General features: G+C 40.7%; 1 protein-coding gene across 2 annotated transcripts in view; it reads left to right on the top strand.

Moving 5' to 3' along the window:
• Positions 1 to 20,946, top strand: part of SORBS2 (sorbin and SH3 domain containing 2) — a 551,268-nt gene extending 530,322 nt beyond the window's left edge. For both annotated transcript variants that reach the window (XM_053703892.1, XM_053703891.1), the window contains 2 exons: positions 18,484 to 18,590; positions 20,226 to 20,946. In XM_053703892.1, coding sequence (XP_053559867.1) covers positions 18,484 to 18,590; positions 20,226 to 20,287 — 169 coding nt within the window. In that variant the 3' untranslated portion in view covers positions 20,288 to 20,946. The remainder of the gene's footprint in view (positions 1 to 18,483; positions 18,591 to 20,225) is intronic.
• The last annotated feature ends 272 nt before the right edge of the window (positions 20,947 to 21,218 follow it).

The following is a 21,218-nucleotide window of genomic DNA, read 5'->3' as shown; positions in this document are numbered from 1 at the left end:
GCCAGATTCTTCTCTACTGCCCTTTTTATGAAGAGGTATTACATTTGCTATTCTCCAATCATCTGGGACAGCTCCTGTTAATAGTGACTGATTAAACAGATCAGTTAATGGGACAGTTAGCACTGAACGAAGTTCTTTTAAAACCCTTGGATGAATATTATCAGGACCCACTGCCTTTGTAACATTTATTTTTGATAATGCTAACAAAACCTCATCCTCTGTAAAAAGATTACTGTTAAGCTTGTTTCTATTTTGCATAGCATCCCTTAATGTAGACATTGTATCTTCACAATCTTTAGTGAAAACAGAACAGAAGTAATCATTGAGACAGTCTGCAATCTGCTTATCTCCTTCTATTATTCTACCATCAACTGATTTCAATTTTACTATTCCTACCTTATTTTTTCTTCTTTCACTGATATATCTAAAGAATGTTTTGTCCCCATGTTTTACTGACTGTGCTATCTTCTCTTCTGCATCAGCTTTAACCTTCCTAATTAACTGCTTAGTCTTTTTTTGTTGGAGTCTCCATATTTTCATATCATCATCTGCTTGTGTGTGTCTGTAATTTTTATAAGCTATCTTTTTTGTCTTTACAGCATGTGCTACTTCTTTGGAAAACCAAATTGGTTTCCGCTTTCTTTTACTTTTACAGACATGTCTAATACAGTGTGCGGTTGCATCTAAAATGGCACCTTTCACAAATTCCCACTGTTCTTGAACCCCTGTAATAAGATTTTTCCCCTTTAAATAGTTTTTTAGGTATTCTCCCATTAATGAAAAATCTGCCGTCCTAAAGTCTAAAACTTTTGTTTTAGTCTGGGTGTACAGTTCCTGAACATGAATACTAAACCAAACAGATTGATGATCACTGGATCCTAAGTTCTCACCTACAGACACATCTGAAACTGTATCACTGTTTGTAAGTATTAGATCTAATATAGCTTCCTTACGAGTTGGTTCCTTGACTAATTGTTCAAGTGATTCCCCTAGCAGAGATTCAAGAATATACCTGCTTCTAGCCGATCTAGCAGAAGGAATCTTCCAGTCTATATCTGGCAAATTAAAGTCCCCCAGTACTATAACCTTACCCTTCATGGTCATTTTGGTTATTTCATCTAATAACAGATTGTCCAGTTTTTCATCCTGCAATGGAGGCCTATATACAACCCCTATTCTAAAAACATTTTTATCTCCAATTTCCAAAGTCACCCAAATACTTTCCACCTCATCATTTGTTCCTACAATTTCAGTAACCTTTATATTTTCATTTACATACAAAGCAACTCCTCCACCTTTCTTTCCTACTCTGTTCTTTTTAAATAACCTGTATCCAGGTATGACTATGTCCCAGTCATGCAAATCATTGTACCATGTTTCTGTTATAGCTACTAAATCCAAGTTGTCCCTAGTCATTATTGAAATGAGTTCAGGTAATTTATTTCCTAAGCTGCGAGCATTTGTGCTCATGGCACGAAGAATTTTTCTACTAGAATTTCTAGAATTGTTACTTGGACTAACAGTTTTGGCATGCTGTGGGGGGCAGGTGGATATATTAATGCTACCCCCCTTTATTAGTTTAAATGATTTCTAATAAAGTATTTGAACTCCTCTCCCAGATACTCTGTTCCTTTAGCATCCAAATGCAAGCCATCTCTCCTAAATAACCTAGTATCTTTCCAAACAGAGCTATAATGGCCAATAAAACCAAATCCTCGTTCCCTGCACCACTTATCTAACCAAGAATTAAATGTTGTTATCCGCTCCATCTTTCCTGCTTCCTGGTCATACACAGGTAAAATAGCAGAAAATGATAGAGTTGATGCCACAGTCTCTAAATGATTACCTAGGTCACAAAACTCTTTCTGAACAGCAGCAACATGATTACTAGCCAGATCATTTGTTCCTAAATGAACAATCACATCCAACTCACTTCCCTTTCCTGCTGCCTTAACAATTCTCAAAATACGATTCCTATCCCTGTGAGCAGTAGCTCCTGGAAGACATCTAACCTCCCTTGTTTCTCCTTTACTTTCACCTAAATACACATTCCTCAAAATAGAGTCACCCACTAACAGTCTTTTTCTCAAAAACACATCTGCAGTTCTTTCCTGTGTTATGTTACCTGGAGAATCAGGTGCCAATAGATTTAAATTACCTGTTACAGCTTCAGAGGGCTCAGAAACAGCAATCTCCTCATCACAAGTGTATTCGGCAAGAGCAGCATAGGAGTTTTGCAATGGCAGAGGTTGTGGGCAATGCTTCTGGTCTACTGTTCTAATTCTTCCAGAGCCTACAGTGATCCATCTGCCTCTCCTTGCTGATCTCTGGGGTAGAGGGGCTTCTTTCTGAGGCAGCTTTGTAGAGGTAACAGGTATGTTACTTACCTTAGCTTGAAGTTTAGCTATTTCCTCCCTTAACAGGGAAAACTGCTTACAAACAGGACAGCCCCTAAATCTCCAAAAAGTAGAACGATTAAAAAGTGCAAAACACCCATTGCACTGTATCTGAGACATTTTAAACTATGCAACACTTTAACAATAAGAAAAATATAAGTATTATTTTCTACTGAATAAGCCTGAATAACCCTGAATAACTCCTGAAATAACTCAAATATCCTTATGTATTTAATCCTTTTGTAGTTTGATCTCTTTGCTAAGAAGCAGAGCTAAATGTTTAGCAGAGCTAAACAGATCTCTTTAAATACCCTCAGAAAGATAGGGTGGGGTCCCTCCTAATTGCTCACCTATGCAAACAATCTAATTGTTATCTAATTGCAATACTAAAAACCAGAATACAAAAGAATGTAAATTAACTCAAACCTTTAACTATTCAATTTCTGTAGTGAAACTAATTCACAGTTCAGGTCTACCACCTTTAACTATTCAATTTCTGTAGTGAAACTAATTCACAGTTCAGGTCTACCACCTATAAAAAAACAAAATATAAAGTTAATAGAAATACAAAATATATTATCTGAAAGTACAAACTATTCAAGTAACAACAATTTAAAAGAGAAATGTTATATACCTTTCTGAAATAACTCAAATATCCTTATGTATTTAATCCTTTTGTAGTTTGATCTCTTTGCTAAGAAGCAGAGCTAAATGTTTAGCAGAGCTAAACAGATCTCTTTAAATACCCTCAGAAAGATAGGGTGGGGTCCCTCCTAATTGCTCACCTATGCAAACAATCTAATTGTTATCTAATTGCAATACTAAAAACCAGAATACAAAAGAATGTAAATTAACTCAAACCTTTAACTATTCAATTTCTGTAGTGAAACTAATTCACAGTTCAGGTCTACCACCTTTAACTATTCAATTTCTGTAGTGAAACTAATTCACAGTTCAGGTCTACCACCTTTAACTATTCAATTTCTGTAGTGAAACTAATTCACAGTTCAGGTCTACCACCTTTCTGAAATAACTCAAATATCCTTATGTATTTAATCATTTTGTAGTTTGATCTCTTTTCTAAGAAGCAGAGCTAAACTATCCCTGGACACTGGAAATTGTGTCTCAAGGGTATCAGTTGGAGTTCAAAAATTATTTCCCAAGGGGAAGATTTCTTCTTTTACAATTGTCTGTAGACCATATAAAGAGAGAGGCGTTCTTACGTTGTGTAAAAGACTTCTCCACTATGGGAGTAATTTGTCCCGTTCCAAGACAGGAACAGGGGCAGGGGTTTTACTCAAACCTTTTCGTGGTTCCCAAAAAAGAGGGAACGTTCCGTCCCATTTTAGATCTATAGAGTCTAAACAAGTTTCTCAGAGTCCCATCCTTCAAGATGGAGACTATTCGGACAATTCTTCCATTGATCCAGGAGGGTCAATATATGACTACCGTGGACTTAAAGGATGCATATCTTCATATTCCTATCCATAATGATCATCACCTTGTGGATAGGAATATGAAGGTTTGCCTACCTGGACAAACATTTTCAGTTCATGGCTCTTCCTTTCGGGCTGGCCACGGCACCCAGAAGCTTCACTAAGGTTCTAGGGTCTCTGCTGGTAGTTCTCAGGCCGCGGGGCATTGCAGTGGCGCCTTATCTGGATGATATTCTGATCCAGGCGTCGTCTTATCAGCTGACAAAGTCTCATACCGACATTGTTCTATCCTTTCTAAGGACTTACGGGTGGAAGGTGAATCTAGAAAAGAGTTCACTGATTCCACAGACAAGGGTTCCCTTCCTAGGAACTCTAATAGACTCTGTATCCATGAACATTTTTTTGACGGAGGTCAGAAAGCTAAAGATTCTGAATACATGCCGATCCCTTCAGTCCAATCCTCGGCCATCAGTGGCTCAGTGCATGGGGGTAATTGGATTGATGGTGGCGGCGATGGACATCATTCTGTTTGCTCGTTTTCATCTCAGACCTCTACAACTGAGCATGCTCAGGCAGTGGAATGGAGATTATGCAGATTTATCTCCTCAGATAGATCTGGATCAGGAGACAAGAGACTCTCTTCTTTGGTGGTTGTCACAGGATCATCTGTCCCAAGGGATGTGCTTCCGCAGACCCTCATGGGTGATAGTGACAACGGACGCCAGTCTTCTAGGATTGGGTGCAGTCTGGAATTCCCTGAAGGCTCAGGGTGTGTGGACTCGGTCGGAGTCTCTACTTCCAATCAATATTCTGCAATTGAGAGCAATATTCATTGCACTTCAGCCTCAGTTGGCTTCAGCCAAGTTCATCCGATTTCAGTTGGACAACATTACAACTGTAGCTTACATCAATCATCAGGGAGGAACAAGGAGTTCCTTAGCGATGATAGAGGTATCCAAGATAATTCGGTAGGCGGAGGCTCACTCTTGTTATCTGTTAGCAATCTACATCCCCGGAGTGGACAACTGGGAAGCGAATTTCTCTTGTTAAGTGTAGTCAGTCCACGGGTCATCCATTACTTATGGGATTATATCTCTCCCCAACAGGAAGTTGCAAGAGGATCACCCAAGCAGAGCTGCTATATAGCTCCTCCCCTCACATGTCATATCCAGTCATTCTCTTGCAAGTCTCAACAAAGGAGGTTGTGAGAGGAGACAGGAGTTTTTTACTTAATTCTTCAATCAAAAGTTTGTTATTTTAAAATGGCACCGGAGTGTGCTGTTTTTTCTCTCAGGCAGTATTTAGAAGAAGAAGATCTGCCTGCGTTTTCTATGATCTTAGCAGAAGTAACTAAGATCCACTGGCTGTTCTCGCGCATTCTGAGGAGGGGTAACTTCAGAAAGGGGAATAGCATGCGGGGTCCTCCGCAAATGAGGTATGTGCAGTATAATATTTTCTAGGAATGGAATTGACTAATATGATGTAAGTACAGCCTTTAATGCAGTAGTAGCGACTGGTATCAGGCTGTTAAATGTATGCGCAGTTGAGTTATTTTCTAGGGACTAGAATTTGACTGAGAAAATACTGTTAATACTGAAATAAATGTATAAGCCTTAACTGCAGTAGAAGCGACTGGTAGCAGGCTTAGTGATAACTTTACATAACACTGGAAAAGTTGTTTTTAAAACGTTTACTGGCATGTTATTCGTTTTGTGAGGTACTTTGGTGATAAATCTTTTTGGGCATGATTTTTTTCCACATGGCTAACGTTTATTTCTGCATAGAAACCGTTGTAACAGGTCTCCCACTGTTGTAATATGAGTGGGAGGGGCCTTTTTTAGCGCCTTTTTGCGCAGATAAAATTCTAGCACAGTCTTCCTGCCTTTTCCTCCTTGATCCAGGACGTCTCCAGAGAGCTCAGGGGTCTTCAAAATTCAATTTTGAGGGAGGTAATCAGTCACAGCAGACCTGTGACAGTGTGTTTGACTGTGAGAAAAACGTTAAATCTAAAATTGATTATCCGGTTGTGGGTATTGAGGGGTTAATCATCCGTTTGCTAGTGGGTGCAATCCTCTGCTAAATTCATACATTTATTGTTAAAAATTGTTGGCTATAACTGAATTAGTTCATTGTTATTTCAACTGTGACAGTTTTTGTTTTTTTTTGTGTGTTTTTAAAAGCGCTGCTGCGTTTTTTCATATTGCTTGTAAATTCACTGACAGTTTTTTTCCAAGCTTGCTAGCCTTCATTGCTAGTCTGTTAAACATGTCTGATACAGATGAATCTACTTGTTCATTATGTTTAAAAGCCAATGTGGAGCCCAATAGAAATTTGTGTACCAATTGTATTGATGTTACTTTAAATAAAAGTCAGTCTTTACCGGTAAAGAAATTATCACCAGACATCGAGGGGGAAGTTATGCCGTCTAACTCTCCTCACGTGTCAGTACCTTCGCCTCCCGCTCAGGAGGTGCGTGAGATTGTGGCGCCAAGTACATCAAGGCCCTTACAAATCACTTTGCATGATATGGCTAATGTTATGAAAGAAGTATTATCTAATTTGCCTGAGTTAAGAGGCAAGCGCGATAGCTCTGGGTTTAGGACAGAGCACGCCGATGACACGAGAGCCATGTCCGATACTGCGTCACAATTTGCAGAACATGAGGACGGAGAGCTTCATTCTGTGGGTGACGGATCTGATCCGGGGAGACCGGATTCAGAAATTTAAAATTTTAAATTTAAGCTTGAGAACCTCCGTGTATTGCTAGGGGAGGTGTTAGCGGCTCTGAATGATTGCGACACGGTGGCAATCCCAGATAAATTATGTAGGCTGGATAAATACTATGCGGTACCGGTGTGTACTGACGTTTTTCCTATACCTAGAAGGCTTACAGAGATTATTAGCAAGGAGTGGGATAGACCCGGTGTGCCTTTTTCCCCTCCTCCGATATTTAGAAAAATTTTCCCAATAGACGCCACCACACGAGACTTATGGCAGACGGTCCCTAAGGTGGAGGGAGCAGTTTCTACTTTAGCCAAGTGTACCACTATCCCGGTGGAGGATAGTTGTGCTTTCTCAGATCCAATGGATAAAAAATTAGAAGGTTACCTTAAGAAAATGTTTGTTCAACAAGGTTTTATATTACAGCCCCTTGCATGCATTGCGCCCGTCACTGCTGCGGCGGCATTCTGGTTTGAGTCTCTGGAAGAGGCTATTCGCACAGCTCCATTGGATGAGATTATGAACAAGCTTAAAGCCCTTAAGCTAGCTAATGCATTTGTTTCGGATGCTGTGGTGCATTTAACCAAACTAACGGCTAAGAACTCCGGATTCGCCATCCAGGCGCGCAGAGCGCTATGGCTTAAATCCTGGTCAGCAGATGTAACTTCTAAATCTAAATTGCTTAATATTCCTTTCAAAGGGCAAACCTTATTCGGGCCCGGCTTGAAAGAAATTATTGCTGACATTACTGGAGGTAAGGGCCACTCCCTTCCACAGGACAGGGCCAAATCAAAGGCCAAACAGTCTAATTTTCATGCCTTTCGTAATTTCAAGGCAGGAGCAGCATCAACTTCCTCCGCCCCAAAACAGGAAGGGACTGCTACTCGTTACAGACAGGGTTGGAAAGGCAACCAGTCTTGGAACAAGGGCAAGCAGGCCAGAAAACCTGCTGCTGCCCCTAAGACAGCATGAAGTAAGGGCCCCCTGTCCGGAAACGGATCTAGTGGGGGGCAGACTTTCTCTCTTTGCCCAAGCTTGGGCAAGAGATGTCCAGGATCCCTGGGCGTTGGAGATCATATCTCAGGGATATCTTCTGGACTTCAAAGCTTCTCCTCCACAAGGGAGATTTCATCTTTCAAGGTTATCAGCAAACCAAAAAAAGAAAGAGGCGTTTCTACGCTGTGACCTCTTATTAATGGGGGTGATCCACCCAGTTCCGCGGTCGGAACAAGGGCAAGGATTTTATTCAAATCTGTTTGTGGTTCCCAAGAAAGAGGGAACCTTCAGACCAATCTTGGACTTAAAGATCCTAAACAAGTTCCTAAGAGTTCCATCATTCAAAATGGAAACTATTCGAACCATCCTACCCATGATCCAAGAGGGTTAGTACATGACCACAGTGGACTTAAAGGATGCCTACCTTCACATACCGATTCACAAGGATCATTATCGGTATCTAAGATTTGCCTTCCTAGACAGGCATTACCAGTTTGTAGCTCTTCCCTTCGGGTTAGCTACGGCCCCAAGAATCTTTACAAAGGTTCTGGGCTCACTTCTGGCGGTACTAAGACCGCGAGGCATAGCGGTGGCTCCGTACCTAGACGACATTCTGATACAAGCATCAAGTTTTCAAACTGCCAAGTCTCATACAAAGATAGTTCTGGCATTTCTGAGGTCGCATAGGTGGAAGGTGAACGTGGAAAAGAGTTCTCTATTACCACTCACAAGGGTTCCCTTCTTAGGGACTCTTATAGATTCTGTAGAGATGAAGATTTACCTGACGGAGGCCAGGTTATCAAAACTTCTAAATGCTTGCCGTGCCCTTCATTCCATTCCACACCCGTCAGTAGCTCGGTGCATGGAAGTAATCGGCTTAATGGTAGCAGCAATGGACATAGTACCATTTGCGCGCCTGCATCTCAGACCGCTGCAATTATGCATGCTCAGTCAGTGGAATGGGGATTACTCAGATTTGTCCCCTCTAATAAATCTGGATCAAGAGACCAGGGATTCTCTTCTCTGGTGGCTTTCTCGACTCCATCTGTCCAAAGGGATGACCTTTCGCAGGCCAGATTGGACGATTGTAACAACAGATGCCAGCCTTCTAGGTTGGGGCGCAGTCTGGAACTCCCTGAAGGCTCAGGGATCGTGGACTCAGGAGGAGAAACTCCTCCCAATAAATATTCTGGAATTAAGAGCGATATTCAATGATCTTCTAGCTTGGCCTCAGTTGGCAACACTGAGGTTCATCAGATTTCAGTCGGACAATATCACGACTGTGGCTTACATCAACCATCAAGGGGGAACCAGGAGTTCCCTAGCGATGTTGGAAGTATCAAAGATAATTCGCTGGGCAGAGTCCACCTCTTGCCACCTGTCGGCGATCTATATCCCAAGCGTGGAGAACTGGGAGGCGGACTTCCTAAGTCGTCAGACTTTTCATCCGGGGGAGTGGGAACTTCATCCGGAGGTCTTTGCTTAACTAATTCATTGTTGGGGTAAACCGGAACTGGATCTCATGGCTTCTCGACAGAATGCCAAACTTCCTTGCTACGGATCCAGGTCCAGGGACCCGGGAGCGGCGCTGATAGATGCTCTAGCAGCCCCTTGGGGTTTCAACATGGCTTATGTGTTTCCACCATTTCTGCTGCTTCCTCGGCTGATTGCCAAGATCAAACAGGAGAGAGAATCGGTGATTCTGATAGCACCTGCGTGGCCACGCAGGACCTGGTATGCAAATCTAGTGGGCATGTCGTCCTGTCCACCATGGTCTCTACCTCTGAGACAGGACCTTCTAATTCAGGGTCCTTTCAACCATCCAGATCTAATTTCTCTGAGGCTGACTGCATGGAGATTGAACGCTTGATTCTATCAAAGCATGGCTTCTCGGAGTCAGTTATTGATACCTTAATACAGGCTCGGAAACCTGTTACCAGAAAAATTTACCATAAAATATGGCGTAAATACTTATATTGGTGTGAATCCAAGAGTTACTCATGGAGTAAAGTTAGGATTCCTAGGATTTTGTCCTTTCTACAAGAGTGTTTAGAAAAGGGTTTATCTGCTAGTTCATTAAAGGGACAGATTTCGGCTCTGTCTATTCTGTTACACAAACGTCTGGCAGATGTTCCAGACGTTCAGGCTTTTTGTCAGGCTTTGGCTAGGATTAAGCCTGTGTTTAAGACTGTTGCTCCGCCGTGGAGCTTAAACTTAGTTCTTAAAGTTCTTCAAGGTGTTCCGTTTGAACCCCTCCATTCCATTGATATTAAGCTGTTATCTTGGAAAGTTCTGTTTTTGATGGCTATTTCCTCGGCTCGAAGAGTCTCTGAGTTATCTGCCCTACACTGTGATTCTCCTTATCTGATTTTCCATTCAGACAAGGTAGTTCTGCATACTAAACCTGGGTTTTTACCTAAGGTGGTTTCTAACAGGAATATCAATCAAGAGATTGTTGTTCCATCATTATGTCCTAACCCTTCTTCATAGAAGGAACGACTTTTGCATAATCTGGACGTAGTCTGTGCCCTGAAGTTCTATTTACAGGCAACTAAAGATTTTCGTCAAACTTCTTCCCTGTTTATCGTTTACTCGGGACAGAGGAGAGGTCAAAAGGCTTCGGCTACCTCTCTCTCCTTTTGGCTTCGTAGCATAATACGTTTAGCCTATGAGACTGCTGGACAGCAGCCTCCTGAAAGAATTACAGCTCATTCCACTAGAGCTGTGGCTTCCACCTGGGCCTTTAAAAATGAGGCCTCTGTTGAACAGATTTGCAAGGCTGCAACTTGGTCTTCACTTCACACTTTTTCAAAATTTTACAAATTTGACACTTTTGCTTCTTCGGAGGCTGTTTTTGGGAGAAAGGTGCTTCAGGCAGTGGTTCATTACGTTTAAAGTTCCTGCCTTGTCCCTCCCATCATCCGTGTACTTTAGCTTTGGTATTGGTATCCCATAAGTAATGGATGACCCGTGGACTGACTACACTTAACAAGAGAAAACATAATTTATGCTTACCTGATAAATGTATTTCTCTTGTAGTGTAGTCAGTCCACGGCCCGCCCTGTCTTTTAAGGCAGACCTAAATTTTAATTAAACTCCAGTCACCACTGCACCCTATGGTTTCTCCTTTCTCGTCTTGTTTCGGTCGAATGACTGGATATGACATGTGAGGGGAGGAGCTATATAGCAGCTCTGCTTGGGTGATCCTCTTGCAACTTCCTGTTGGGGAGAGATATAATCCCATAAGTAATGGATGACCCGTGGACTGACTACACTACAAGAGAAATAAATTTATCAGGTAAGCATAAATTATGTTTTTTTGAGCAAACAGACATTTCATCCGGGGGAATGGGAACTCTACCCGGAGGTCTTTGCCACCCTGATTCTCAGGTGGGGCAGACCGGAATTGGATCTGATGGCATCTCATCAGAATGCCAAGCTCCCAAGATACGGATCCTGGTCCAGGGATCCTCAGGCCAAACTGATAGATGTCTTGACAGTGCCTTGGTCGTTCAACCTAGCTTATGTGTTTCCACCGTTTGCTCTCCTTCCTCGGGTGATTGCACGGATCAAACAGGAGAGGGCTTCAGTGATTCTAATCGCTCCTGCGTGGCCTCGCAGGACTTGGTATGCCGATCTGGTGGACATGTCCTCTCTGCCGCCGTGGAAGCTTCCATTGAGGCAGGACCTTCTCATTCAGAGACCCTTCCATCATCCAAATCTAACTTCTCTGCAGCTGACTGCTTGGAGATTGAAAGCTTGATTTTATCTAAGCAGGGGTTCTCTGATGCGGTCATTGATACTTTGATTCAGGCACGCAAGCCTGTTAATAGAAAAATTTACCATAAGATATGGCGTAAATATCTTTATTGGTGCGGATCTAAGAGCTACTCATGGAGTAGGGTTAGGATTCCCAGGATTTTATCTTTTCTCCAAGAAGGATTGGAGAAACGGTTGTCAGCAAGTTCCTTAAAGGGACACATTTCTGCTTTGTCTATTTTGCTACACAAGCGTCTGGCAGATGTTCCAGATGTCCAATCTTTTTGTCAGGCCCTTACTAGAATCAGACCTGTATTTAGACCAATTGCTCCTCTTTGGAGTTTGAATTTAGTTCTTAATGTTCTTCAAGGGGTTTCCATTTGAACCTATGCATTCCTTAGATATTAAGTTATTATCTTGGAAAGTTTCGTTTTTGGTTGCTATTTCTTCTGCTCGCAGAGTTTTTGAGCTTTCGGCATTACTATGTGATTCTCCTTATCTTATTTTCCATTCTGATAAGGCAGTGTTACGTACCAAACCTGGTTTTCTTCCTAAGGTTGTTTCTAACAAGAATATTAATCAGGAAATTGTTGTTCCTTCCTTGTGTCCTAACCCCCTCCTCTAAGAAGGAGCATCTATTACATAATTTAGATGTGGTCTGTGCCTTGAAATTCTACTTGCAGGCGACTAGGGATTTTCGTCAAACATCTTCATTATTTGTTGTTTTTTCTGGGAAACATAGGGGTCAGAAAGCTACGGCTACCTCTCTTTCTTTTTGACTGAAGAGTATCATCCGTTTGGCATATGAAACTGCGGGGCAACAGCCTCCAGAACGAATTACGGCTCATTCTACGAGGGCTGTGGCTTCCTCATGGGCATTTAAAAATGATGCTTCTGTTGAACAGATTTGCAAGGCTGCACACTCTCTTCACACTTTTTCCAAATTTGATACTTTTGCCTTGTCCGAGGCTGCTTTTGGGGAGAAAGATTCTTCAAGCAGTGGTGCCTTCCGTTTAGGTTCCTGTCTTGTCCCTCCCTTTCATCCGTGTCCTATAGCTTTGGTATTGTATCCCATAAGTAAGGATGAAATCCGTGGATTTGTCATATCTTGTAAAAGAAAAGGAAATTTATGCTTACCTGATAAATTTATTTCTTTTACGATATGACGAGTCCACGGCCCACCCTGTCAATTTCTAAGACAGGTTTTTATTTTTGTTAAACTTCAGTCACCTCTGCTCCTGGGCTCTTCCTTTCTCTTCCTAACTTTGGTCTAATGACTGTGTTGAGGGGGGAAGGGAGGAGCTATTTATGCAGCTCTGCTGTGGAGCTCTTTGCCTCCTCCTGCTGACCAGGAGGCGATATCCCATAAGTAAGGATGAAATCCGTGCACTTGTCATATCGTAAGAAATACATTTATCAGGTAAGCATAAATTTCCTTTTTCTTAACTTTTTTCACATAATTTTAGCTGGGGATCGATCCTAATTTGGGATAAAATTTAAAGTGTATTTTTTACTTAGCTTATTTTAATTGAATATTAAAATCTTTTAAACTTATCTGTACAAGTTTATTTACTGTTTCACAACATGTCTGATATGAAGCAAAAGCCTGCTCTCATGAATTCATGCTTATTATGTTTAGATGCACAAATTGCAGCTCCTATGCAAAATAAAGGTAAAATGTTTGAACCTAATGTCTCTCAGGATGATGCTGTTAAAATAATACCTCCGCTTTCTCCTGCTACGTCCCAAGCCTCAATTGCGTCACATGCAGTGCCCTGCAGTTCCTCTATAACTCCTAGTGGAGTTTATTTCAAAGCAGAAATTGCTGCCCAGGTATCTTCAGCCGTATCTGCGGCATTAGCTGCCATTCCCAGATTACAGGGAAAACGCAAGAGGAAATCTAGGAATTCAGAAAGTAAGGTGCCTGTCCTCAGTTCTGCTTCCCAAGTTGCCCTTTCTTATAAGTCTGATGAGGAAGATACATCGGGACTTTCTGAGGGTGAAATCTCAGATTCAGACAGTATAATTCCTTCTTCTGAGACTGAGGTGTTATCCTTCAGATTTAAGCTTGAACACCTTTGTGTATTGTTAAAGGAGGTTTTAGCTACTTTAGATGACTCCGATACCCCTGTCATTGTCACTCCTAAGAAATTTAGTAAACATAATAGTGTCTTTGATGAACCTTCCACTTCAGAGGTTTTTCATGTGCCGGACCGTGCTAGGGAGATTATCTCACAGGAATGGGAGAAATCAGGGGTGTCTTTTTTCCCTGTCTCCCATTTTTAAGAAAATGTTTCCTGTCGAGGACTCCATTAAAGACCCTTGGTATACTTTACCCAAAGTTGAAGGGGCCATTTCCACTCTGGCTAAGAGAACCACTATTCCTATTGAGGATAGCTGCTCTTTTAAGGATCCGATGGACAAGAAGCTAGAGGTTTTTTTGAAAAAGATTTATGTTCATTAAGGTCTTCAATGGCAACCTGCGGTGTGTATTGCCTCCGTGACTAGTGCGGCATCTTAGTGGTTCAACGCCTTGTCTGATTCTCTTCAAGTAGAGACTTCCTTGGATGAAATTCAAGATAGGATTAAAGCTCTTAAGTTGGCCAATTCCTTTATTGCAGATGCCATTTTACAGGTTGTTAGACTAGAGGCTAAAACTTCTAGTTTTGCTGTCCTAGCCCGCAGGGAGTTATGGTTGAAATCCTGGTCTGTAGACGTTTCCTCTAAAGTCAAGCTTCTGGCGATTCCTTACAAGGGAAAAACCTTGTTTTGACCTGGTTTGGCAGAAATTATCTCTGATATTACGGGTGGAAAAGGGCCTTTTCTACCTCAAGATAAGAAGAATTGGCCTAATGGACATCAGAGTATATTTTGTTCCTTTCGTAACTTCAGAGGAAAGCCTTCCCCTTCTTCTTCTTCCAAGCAGGAACAATCCAAGTCTTCTTGGAAACCCAATCAGTCTTGGAACAAGGGGAACCAATCAAAGAAACATGCAGCTGATTACAAATCAGCATGAAGGGTTTTCCCCCGATCCAGGATCGGATCAGGTGGGGGCAGACTTTCTCAGTTCTCTCAAGCCTGGATACGAGATATCCCATATCCCTGGACTGTGGACATAGAATCCCAGGGTTACAAATTGGAATTCAAGACTTTTCCTCCCAAAGGCAGATTCCTTCTCTCAAGATTATCTGCAGACCAGATAAAGAGAGAGGCATTCTTGAAATGTATACAACATCTTTCCTCCCTGGGAGTGATAGTTCCAGTTCCAGTGCAGGAACAGGGTCTCGGGTTCTACTCCAACCTATTTGTGGTTCCCAAAAAAGAGGGAACTTTCTGTCCCATTCTAGACATAAAGTGTCTAAACTAGTTTCTCAAAGTTCCATCCTTTAAGATGGAGACTATACGCTCCATTCTTCCTTTAGTACAAGAGGGTTAGTTCATGACAGCAAAATTAGAAAGTGACATGCTCTAGCAAGGTTCCATATGATAAAGTTTCCACTTTATTTGTAATCCTTAAAAAAGTATACAAGCCACCAATACAAAAAATCATGAGAAGCGCAGCACGACGGCTTACGCGTTTCGGGTATGACCCGTAGTCATAGCCTGACTTGTGCACATCCTAACAACCTTTTAAAACACTATACTCATACATAATTGGTCTAAAAATTAAAGGAGGAGTTGCGCTATGTTAGTTCATGACAACCATAGACCTAAAGGATGCGTATCTTCATGTTCCTATTCACAGGGACCATCACAAATTTCTGAGATTTACCTTTCTGGACAAACATTTCCCATTCGTGGCTCTTCCATTTGGTCTAGCCACAGCTCTCAGGATTTTTTCAAAGGCTTTTGGCAGTGATCCATTTTCATGGAATTACTGTGGCACCCTACCTGGATGACATATTGGTTCAGACTCCATCTTTTCAACAAGCAAAATCTCACACAGAGATATTGTTGTCTTTTCTTCGTTCCCATGGATGGAATGTGAATCTGGAAAAAAAGCTCCCTTTCCCCTGCTACAAGAGAAGTGTTCTTAAGGACCATAATAGATTCTCTATTGATGAAGATTTTTCTGACAGAGGTCAGGAAAAACAAAATAATTTCCTCTTGCCTCTCTCTTCAGGCTACTGCTCATCCTTCAGTGACTCAATGTATGGAGGTAATTGATCTGATGGTGGGTTCCATGGACATCATTCCTTTTGCTCGATTCCATTTAGGAGCTCTCCAGATGTGCATGCTCAGACAATGGAATGGTGACCATGCGGCTCTATCACAGAGAATAGAGTTAGATCAGTAGTTAAGGGATTCTCTCCCATGGTGGATGTCTCAGGAACATCTGTCTCAGGGTACATGCTTTCGGAGACCTTCCTGGGTGATCGTGACCATGGACGCCAGCCTGCTGGGCTGGGGAGCAGTCTGGAACTAGTTAAAAGCTCTGGGCCTTTGGACTCAAGAGGAGTCTGCTCTTCCCATCAACATCTTGGAGTTGAAAGCAATTTACAATGCTCTATTGGCTTAACCTCAGTTGTCCTCAGCCCAGTTTATCAGGTTCCAGTCAGACAACATAACCTCTGTGGCTTACATCAATCACCAGGGAGGAACTTGGAGTTCCTTAGCCATGAAGGAGGTTACTCAGATTCTTCAGTGTGCAAAGACCACAGTTGCTGTCTATCTGCCATCCACATTCTAGGAGTAGACAACTGGGAAGAGGATTTTCTGAGTGGACAGACTTTTCATCCCGGGGAGTGGGAACTCCATCCGGTGGTGTTTTCCAGCTTAGTCCTCAAATGGGGGTTGCATCTGATGGTGTCCCGTCAGAACGCCAAGCTTCCAAGGTACGGTTCAAGGTCAAAAGATCCGCAGGCCATTCTGATAGATGCTATGGCGGTTCCTTGGGTTTTCAGGTTGGCATATCTGTTTCCTCCGTTTGCTCTCAATCCACGAGTCATTGATTCTAATAGCCCCTGCGTGGCCTCGCAGGATCTGGTTTGCAGAACTAGTGGAGATGTCATCTCTTCCACCTTGGAGACTACCTCTGAGGAAGGACCTCCTGATTCAGGGTCCCTTCCTTCATCCAAATCTAATTTCTCTGAAGCTGACTGCTTGGAGTTTGAACGCTTAATTCTGTCTGTGTGGTTTTTCTGAGTCGGTCATTGAGACCATGATTCAGGGTTGCAAGCCAGTTACTAGAAATATTTACCATAAGATATGGCATAAATATCTTTATTGGTGTGAATCCAAGGGCTACTCTTGGAGTAGAATTAGAATTCCTAGAATTTTATCTTTTCTTCAGGAAGGCCTGGAGTAGTGATTGTCAGTCAGTACCCTGAAGGGTCAGATTTCTGTGTTATCAGTTTATTATACATAAACGTTTGGCAGGTGTGCCAGATGTACAATCTTTTTGTCAGGCCTTGGTCAGAATCAGGCCTGTCTTTAAGTCTGTTGCTCCTTCTTGGAGCCTTAACCTTGTTCTTAAAGTTTTACAGCTGGCTCTGTTTGAGCTGTTGCATTCCATAGACATTAAGTTGTTATCTTGGAAGGTTTTGTTTCTTGCTGCTATCTCTTCTGCTCGAAGAGTCTCAGAACTCTCAGCTCTGCAGTTGGATTCCCCTTATCTTATTTTTCATGCCGATAAGGCGGTTCTTCATACTAAGTTAGGTTTCCTTCCTAAGGTTGTTTCTAATAGAAATATCAATCAGGAAATTGTTGTTCCCTCTCTGTGTCCTAATCCTTCTTCTTCCAAAGAACTTTGTTACACAATTTGGATGTTGTACATGCTCTTAAATTTTACTTACAGTCGACTAAGGATTTTCTACAGTCCTCTGCCCTCTTTTTCTGTTTTTCTGGGAAACGTAAAGGTCAGAAAGCTACTGCTACTACTTTCTTTTTGGTTATGAAGTATAATTCGTTTAGCTTATGAGACTGCTGGACAGAAGCTTCCTGAGAGAATTATGGCTCATTCCACAAGAGCGGTTTCCTCTTCTTGGGCTTTCAAAAATGAAGCTTGTGTGGAACAAATTTGCAAGGCTGCAACTTGATCTTGTCTACATACTTTTTCCAAATTTTCCAAATTTGATACTATTGCCGAGGCATCTTTTGGGAGAAAGGTTCTTCAAGCGGTGGTGTCTTCTGCTTAGGACTGCCTGTCTTGTCCCTCCCTATTTATCCGTGTCCTCTAGCTTGGGTATTGTTTTCCAACAGTAATTACTCAAGCAGTGGACTCACCATATCTTTGGAAAGAAATACATTTATCCGATAAGCATAAATTTAGTTTTTCTTTCCTGATATGGTGAGTCCACGGCCCCACCCTTTATTTTAAGACAGTTGTTCTTTTTACTATAACCTCAGACACCTCTACAACTTGTATTACTCTTTTTTCTCCATTTCCCTTCAGTCAAATGACTGGGGGTTGTGGGTAAGGGAGTGATACTTAGGAGTTTAACTGTGGTGCTCTTTGCCTCCTCCTGCTGGCCAGAAGTGATATTCCCAACCGTAATTACTCAAGCCGTGGACTCACCATACCCGGAAAGAAAGAAATTTATCAGGTAAGTATACATTTTGTTTTTTAACTCCCCACACCAAACATGTTAATAGGAAATGAAACCTAAAAAATGTATTTAATGATTCAAATGGAGCATACAATTTTAATCAACTTTCCTATTTACTCCTATTATCTCATTTGCTTTGTTTTATTGGCATCAGGTTGAAAAGCATGCCTAGTTAAGCTCAGGAGCTGGGAGCAATATATACAATATACATTTATTAGCAAAAATGCTTTTAGTTAAAGATATTACTGGTTATCAGCAGCATACGCACATATTCTATGAGGGCCACTGCACCATTATTAAAAAACCATGCATGCTGAGAGAGCTGGTTGTGGTGTATTGCTTCAGAAGATGTAATTTGTGTCATACAAGCTACTGCTAACTCTCTGAGAAGGTGGAGTGTTTGAATGATGCTGCCCAGCCCTCACAGGATATGTGCGTATGCCGCAGAAAAAAATGCACATTTCATTTCTGACCTTTCTATCCCTTTAAATATCCTTTTTGGCATATATAAATGCTATATATTCTAATTATTCCTAAAACAATACAGTAGCTCAGACTATCAGTCTTCAAATCCTCAAATAAGAATGTCTCTCTGTATCCACTGATTGGCTGTTTGTTCTTTCCAAGATATCATTCCCTATATAATTACACACCACGAAATGAAGATGAGTTGGAGCTAAGAGAAGGTGATGTCATAGATGTTATGGAAAAGTGTGATGATGGATGGTTTGTGGGTAAGTATTCCCCCTTAATTTGGGTTTGATTGTGATAATACAGCAGATAATGTACAGAACACCAGTATGAAGCAAAAGCAGCCAGCACAATACCTTTTATACAGTAACTGTTGACTTTACATCAAGTGAAATTATTATAAGTTGAAAGTAAATGCATTTGCTTGAGCACAATTGAATTAAATAAGCGTCAGATAGTACGACTTCAGAGCTCTGGTAAATTATTACACAAGAAAAAAAAAGTTGCACAAAACTCATAAAAAATCATTTTAAAAGTACAGTTCCATCATAATAACACTGTCTAAGAAAAAATATTTTAAAAGATGCATTAAAAAAGTTATAAGGACTCAAAGATATGAGGTTTCTGAGAAAAAAAAAATAGGCATGCAAAGGGCTTTAACATAGAGATACATACATATCTAAATATTTATATTTATGTATATATATTATATATAATATATGTATAAGTGTGTACATATGTACTAATGTATTTATATGTGTGCATATGTATTTACAGACATATATATATATATATACACATACAAACATATAAGCACTATATATATATATATGTGTGTGTGTGTGTGCGTGCATTGGAGCCCTTTGCAGTCAAGTAGCTATAAAAAAACATATATATGCAATATTCATATTTAATAAAGTGTTTAACTGTGTATTTACTTTAAATATTTCACATTCCAATGTTCTTCACATAGTGGAATATGTTCTAAGTATTTATAAATAGATATTCATATATATATATATATATATATATATATATATGTATGTGTGTGTATATATATATATAGGTATAGATATATATATTTATACAGAAGTATTTATTTATAAATAAATAGAACATATTCTTCTATTTGAAGAACCTTGGAATGTGAAATATTCATATTTCATATTAGGTTAGCGCACTTGAGTAAATGTGATTGGGTTTGCAGGTGAACAAGGGGTGTTAGTTTATTTCCCAACTTTTCACGTTCCATTGAAGTCTATTGGGCAATACATTAATGTAGTCACAATATTTTAACTTCATCTTTTTGCGCGCATCGGGTTATCACTCGTGCGCAAACTTTTTACTTTCAACTAGTCATACGCACGCTAAATAGCTCGCCACTTGTAATCAAGCCGGTACTTGGCTGCCATCTTGAAACAAAATAACTGTACTTTTCCCTCTCTACAGTGGCTTCTAAACACATTCAAATCAAACAATAAAGTTGTGGGTCCCCCACAATACACAGCGGACTTGCTATGTTTTGGAAGTGTAGCCATTCATGCCAGTCTCTGGAACAAGGGAAAAGGTCCCATATTGGCACAGTGCTGCTACCTCTATGCTGCTTTGCCCTGCAGGTCAGATTTCCTGTCTTGGCAGCAGATTTACATACATGGCTTGTATAGAATGATTTTATCTCTGTGCAGTCACACTGAAAGAAATCTGTCTTGATTTCTGTATTGAAAAATCCAGTGCTGTATTTTACATACCTTTAGATACCTGGGTTGGAATTACCTAAAATGAATGTTATTTTATACCATAATTATATGACCCTTTGAAAATGTTGACTTGAGCCTAAATTATGATTCTTGTTGCCGGGTGTATCTTATTTATACTAATACAATCTTTTCTAATTTCAGGGACATCACGAAGGACAAAGTTCTTCGGCACTTTCCCTGGAAACTACGTTAAGAGACTGTAAAGCAGTTCTCATTCTTCCACTGCCTAGCCCAGCACATAAAGGACTTTATGATGAAGCACGCTGGTACCTGATATACAGATTCATATGCTGTCCCTGCTGCCGCCCGACCGTATTTTACAGCAGTATTAGATTCAAGCTGACGATTCTCAAGATTCTACAGGAGATATTCCCACACTGTTTATCGGTTTCTTTCCATGCATTTCAAACATTTTATTTACACAAAATACAGTTTGTCAATGTCATGCAAGACAATCAAAAGCATGGGGAAACTGAATCTTTTGATTTGGGATATTTCATGGAAATATGTTTCAGTCATTATGCTAGAAAAGAAGAATATGCTTCAAAGATTGTAGAATTGGAATACACTGGGCTCCAGACCAGACGGCTCAATATAGAAAACACAAATTACATTAATCACACAATCAAAGCTTTCTCCAGCTGCACTGCCATTCCCAAGGGAGTCCATCTGTTTGTACTGAGACACAACACATCAGAAAGATAGTAGGCTAGAAAATGCCTGTGTATATGTGCACACTGAAACATGTTATGCGGCCATACTGTATGTATATATGCAATTCAAATTAAAGGGACATTAAACTCAAAATGTAATTCCCTATATAAACTTTAATCATGCATAATTAAAAATATATTGCAATGCACTTTCATTATTTATTCCGCCTGTTTTTACTGCAGTTTAATTTTTAAAATTGCAGCGTTTCCTCTCCCCCTAGAAAGGCTGGAGTACATTCTGTGGAAAGCAGAACTCTGACACTCCTACATGATTGGATGACAGGTTCAAGAGCTTGTTTATATCTGTTCCTAATTGGTCACAGAAAAGGAAGTAAACAACATATCAGAGTCTTTTTAATGGGTGTGCCATATGATTGCAAAACTGCACATTTTACATAAAAAGAAAGGTGTTAAAAGCTTT

The sequence above is a fragment of the Bombina bombina genome, chromosome 2, assembly GCF_027579735.1.
Source record: "Bombina bombina isolate aBomBom1 chromosome 2, aBomBom1.pri, whole genome shotgun sequence".
Lineage (NCBI taxonomy): Eukaryota > Metazoa > Chordata > Amphibia > Anura > Bombinatoridae > Bombina > Bombina bombina.
This window is presented reverse-complemented; position numbering and strand designations above follow the sequence as displayed.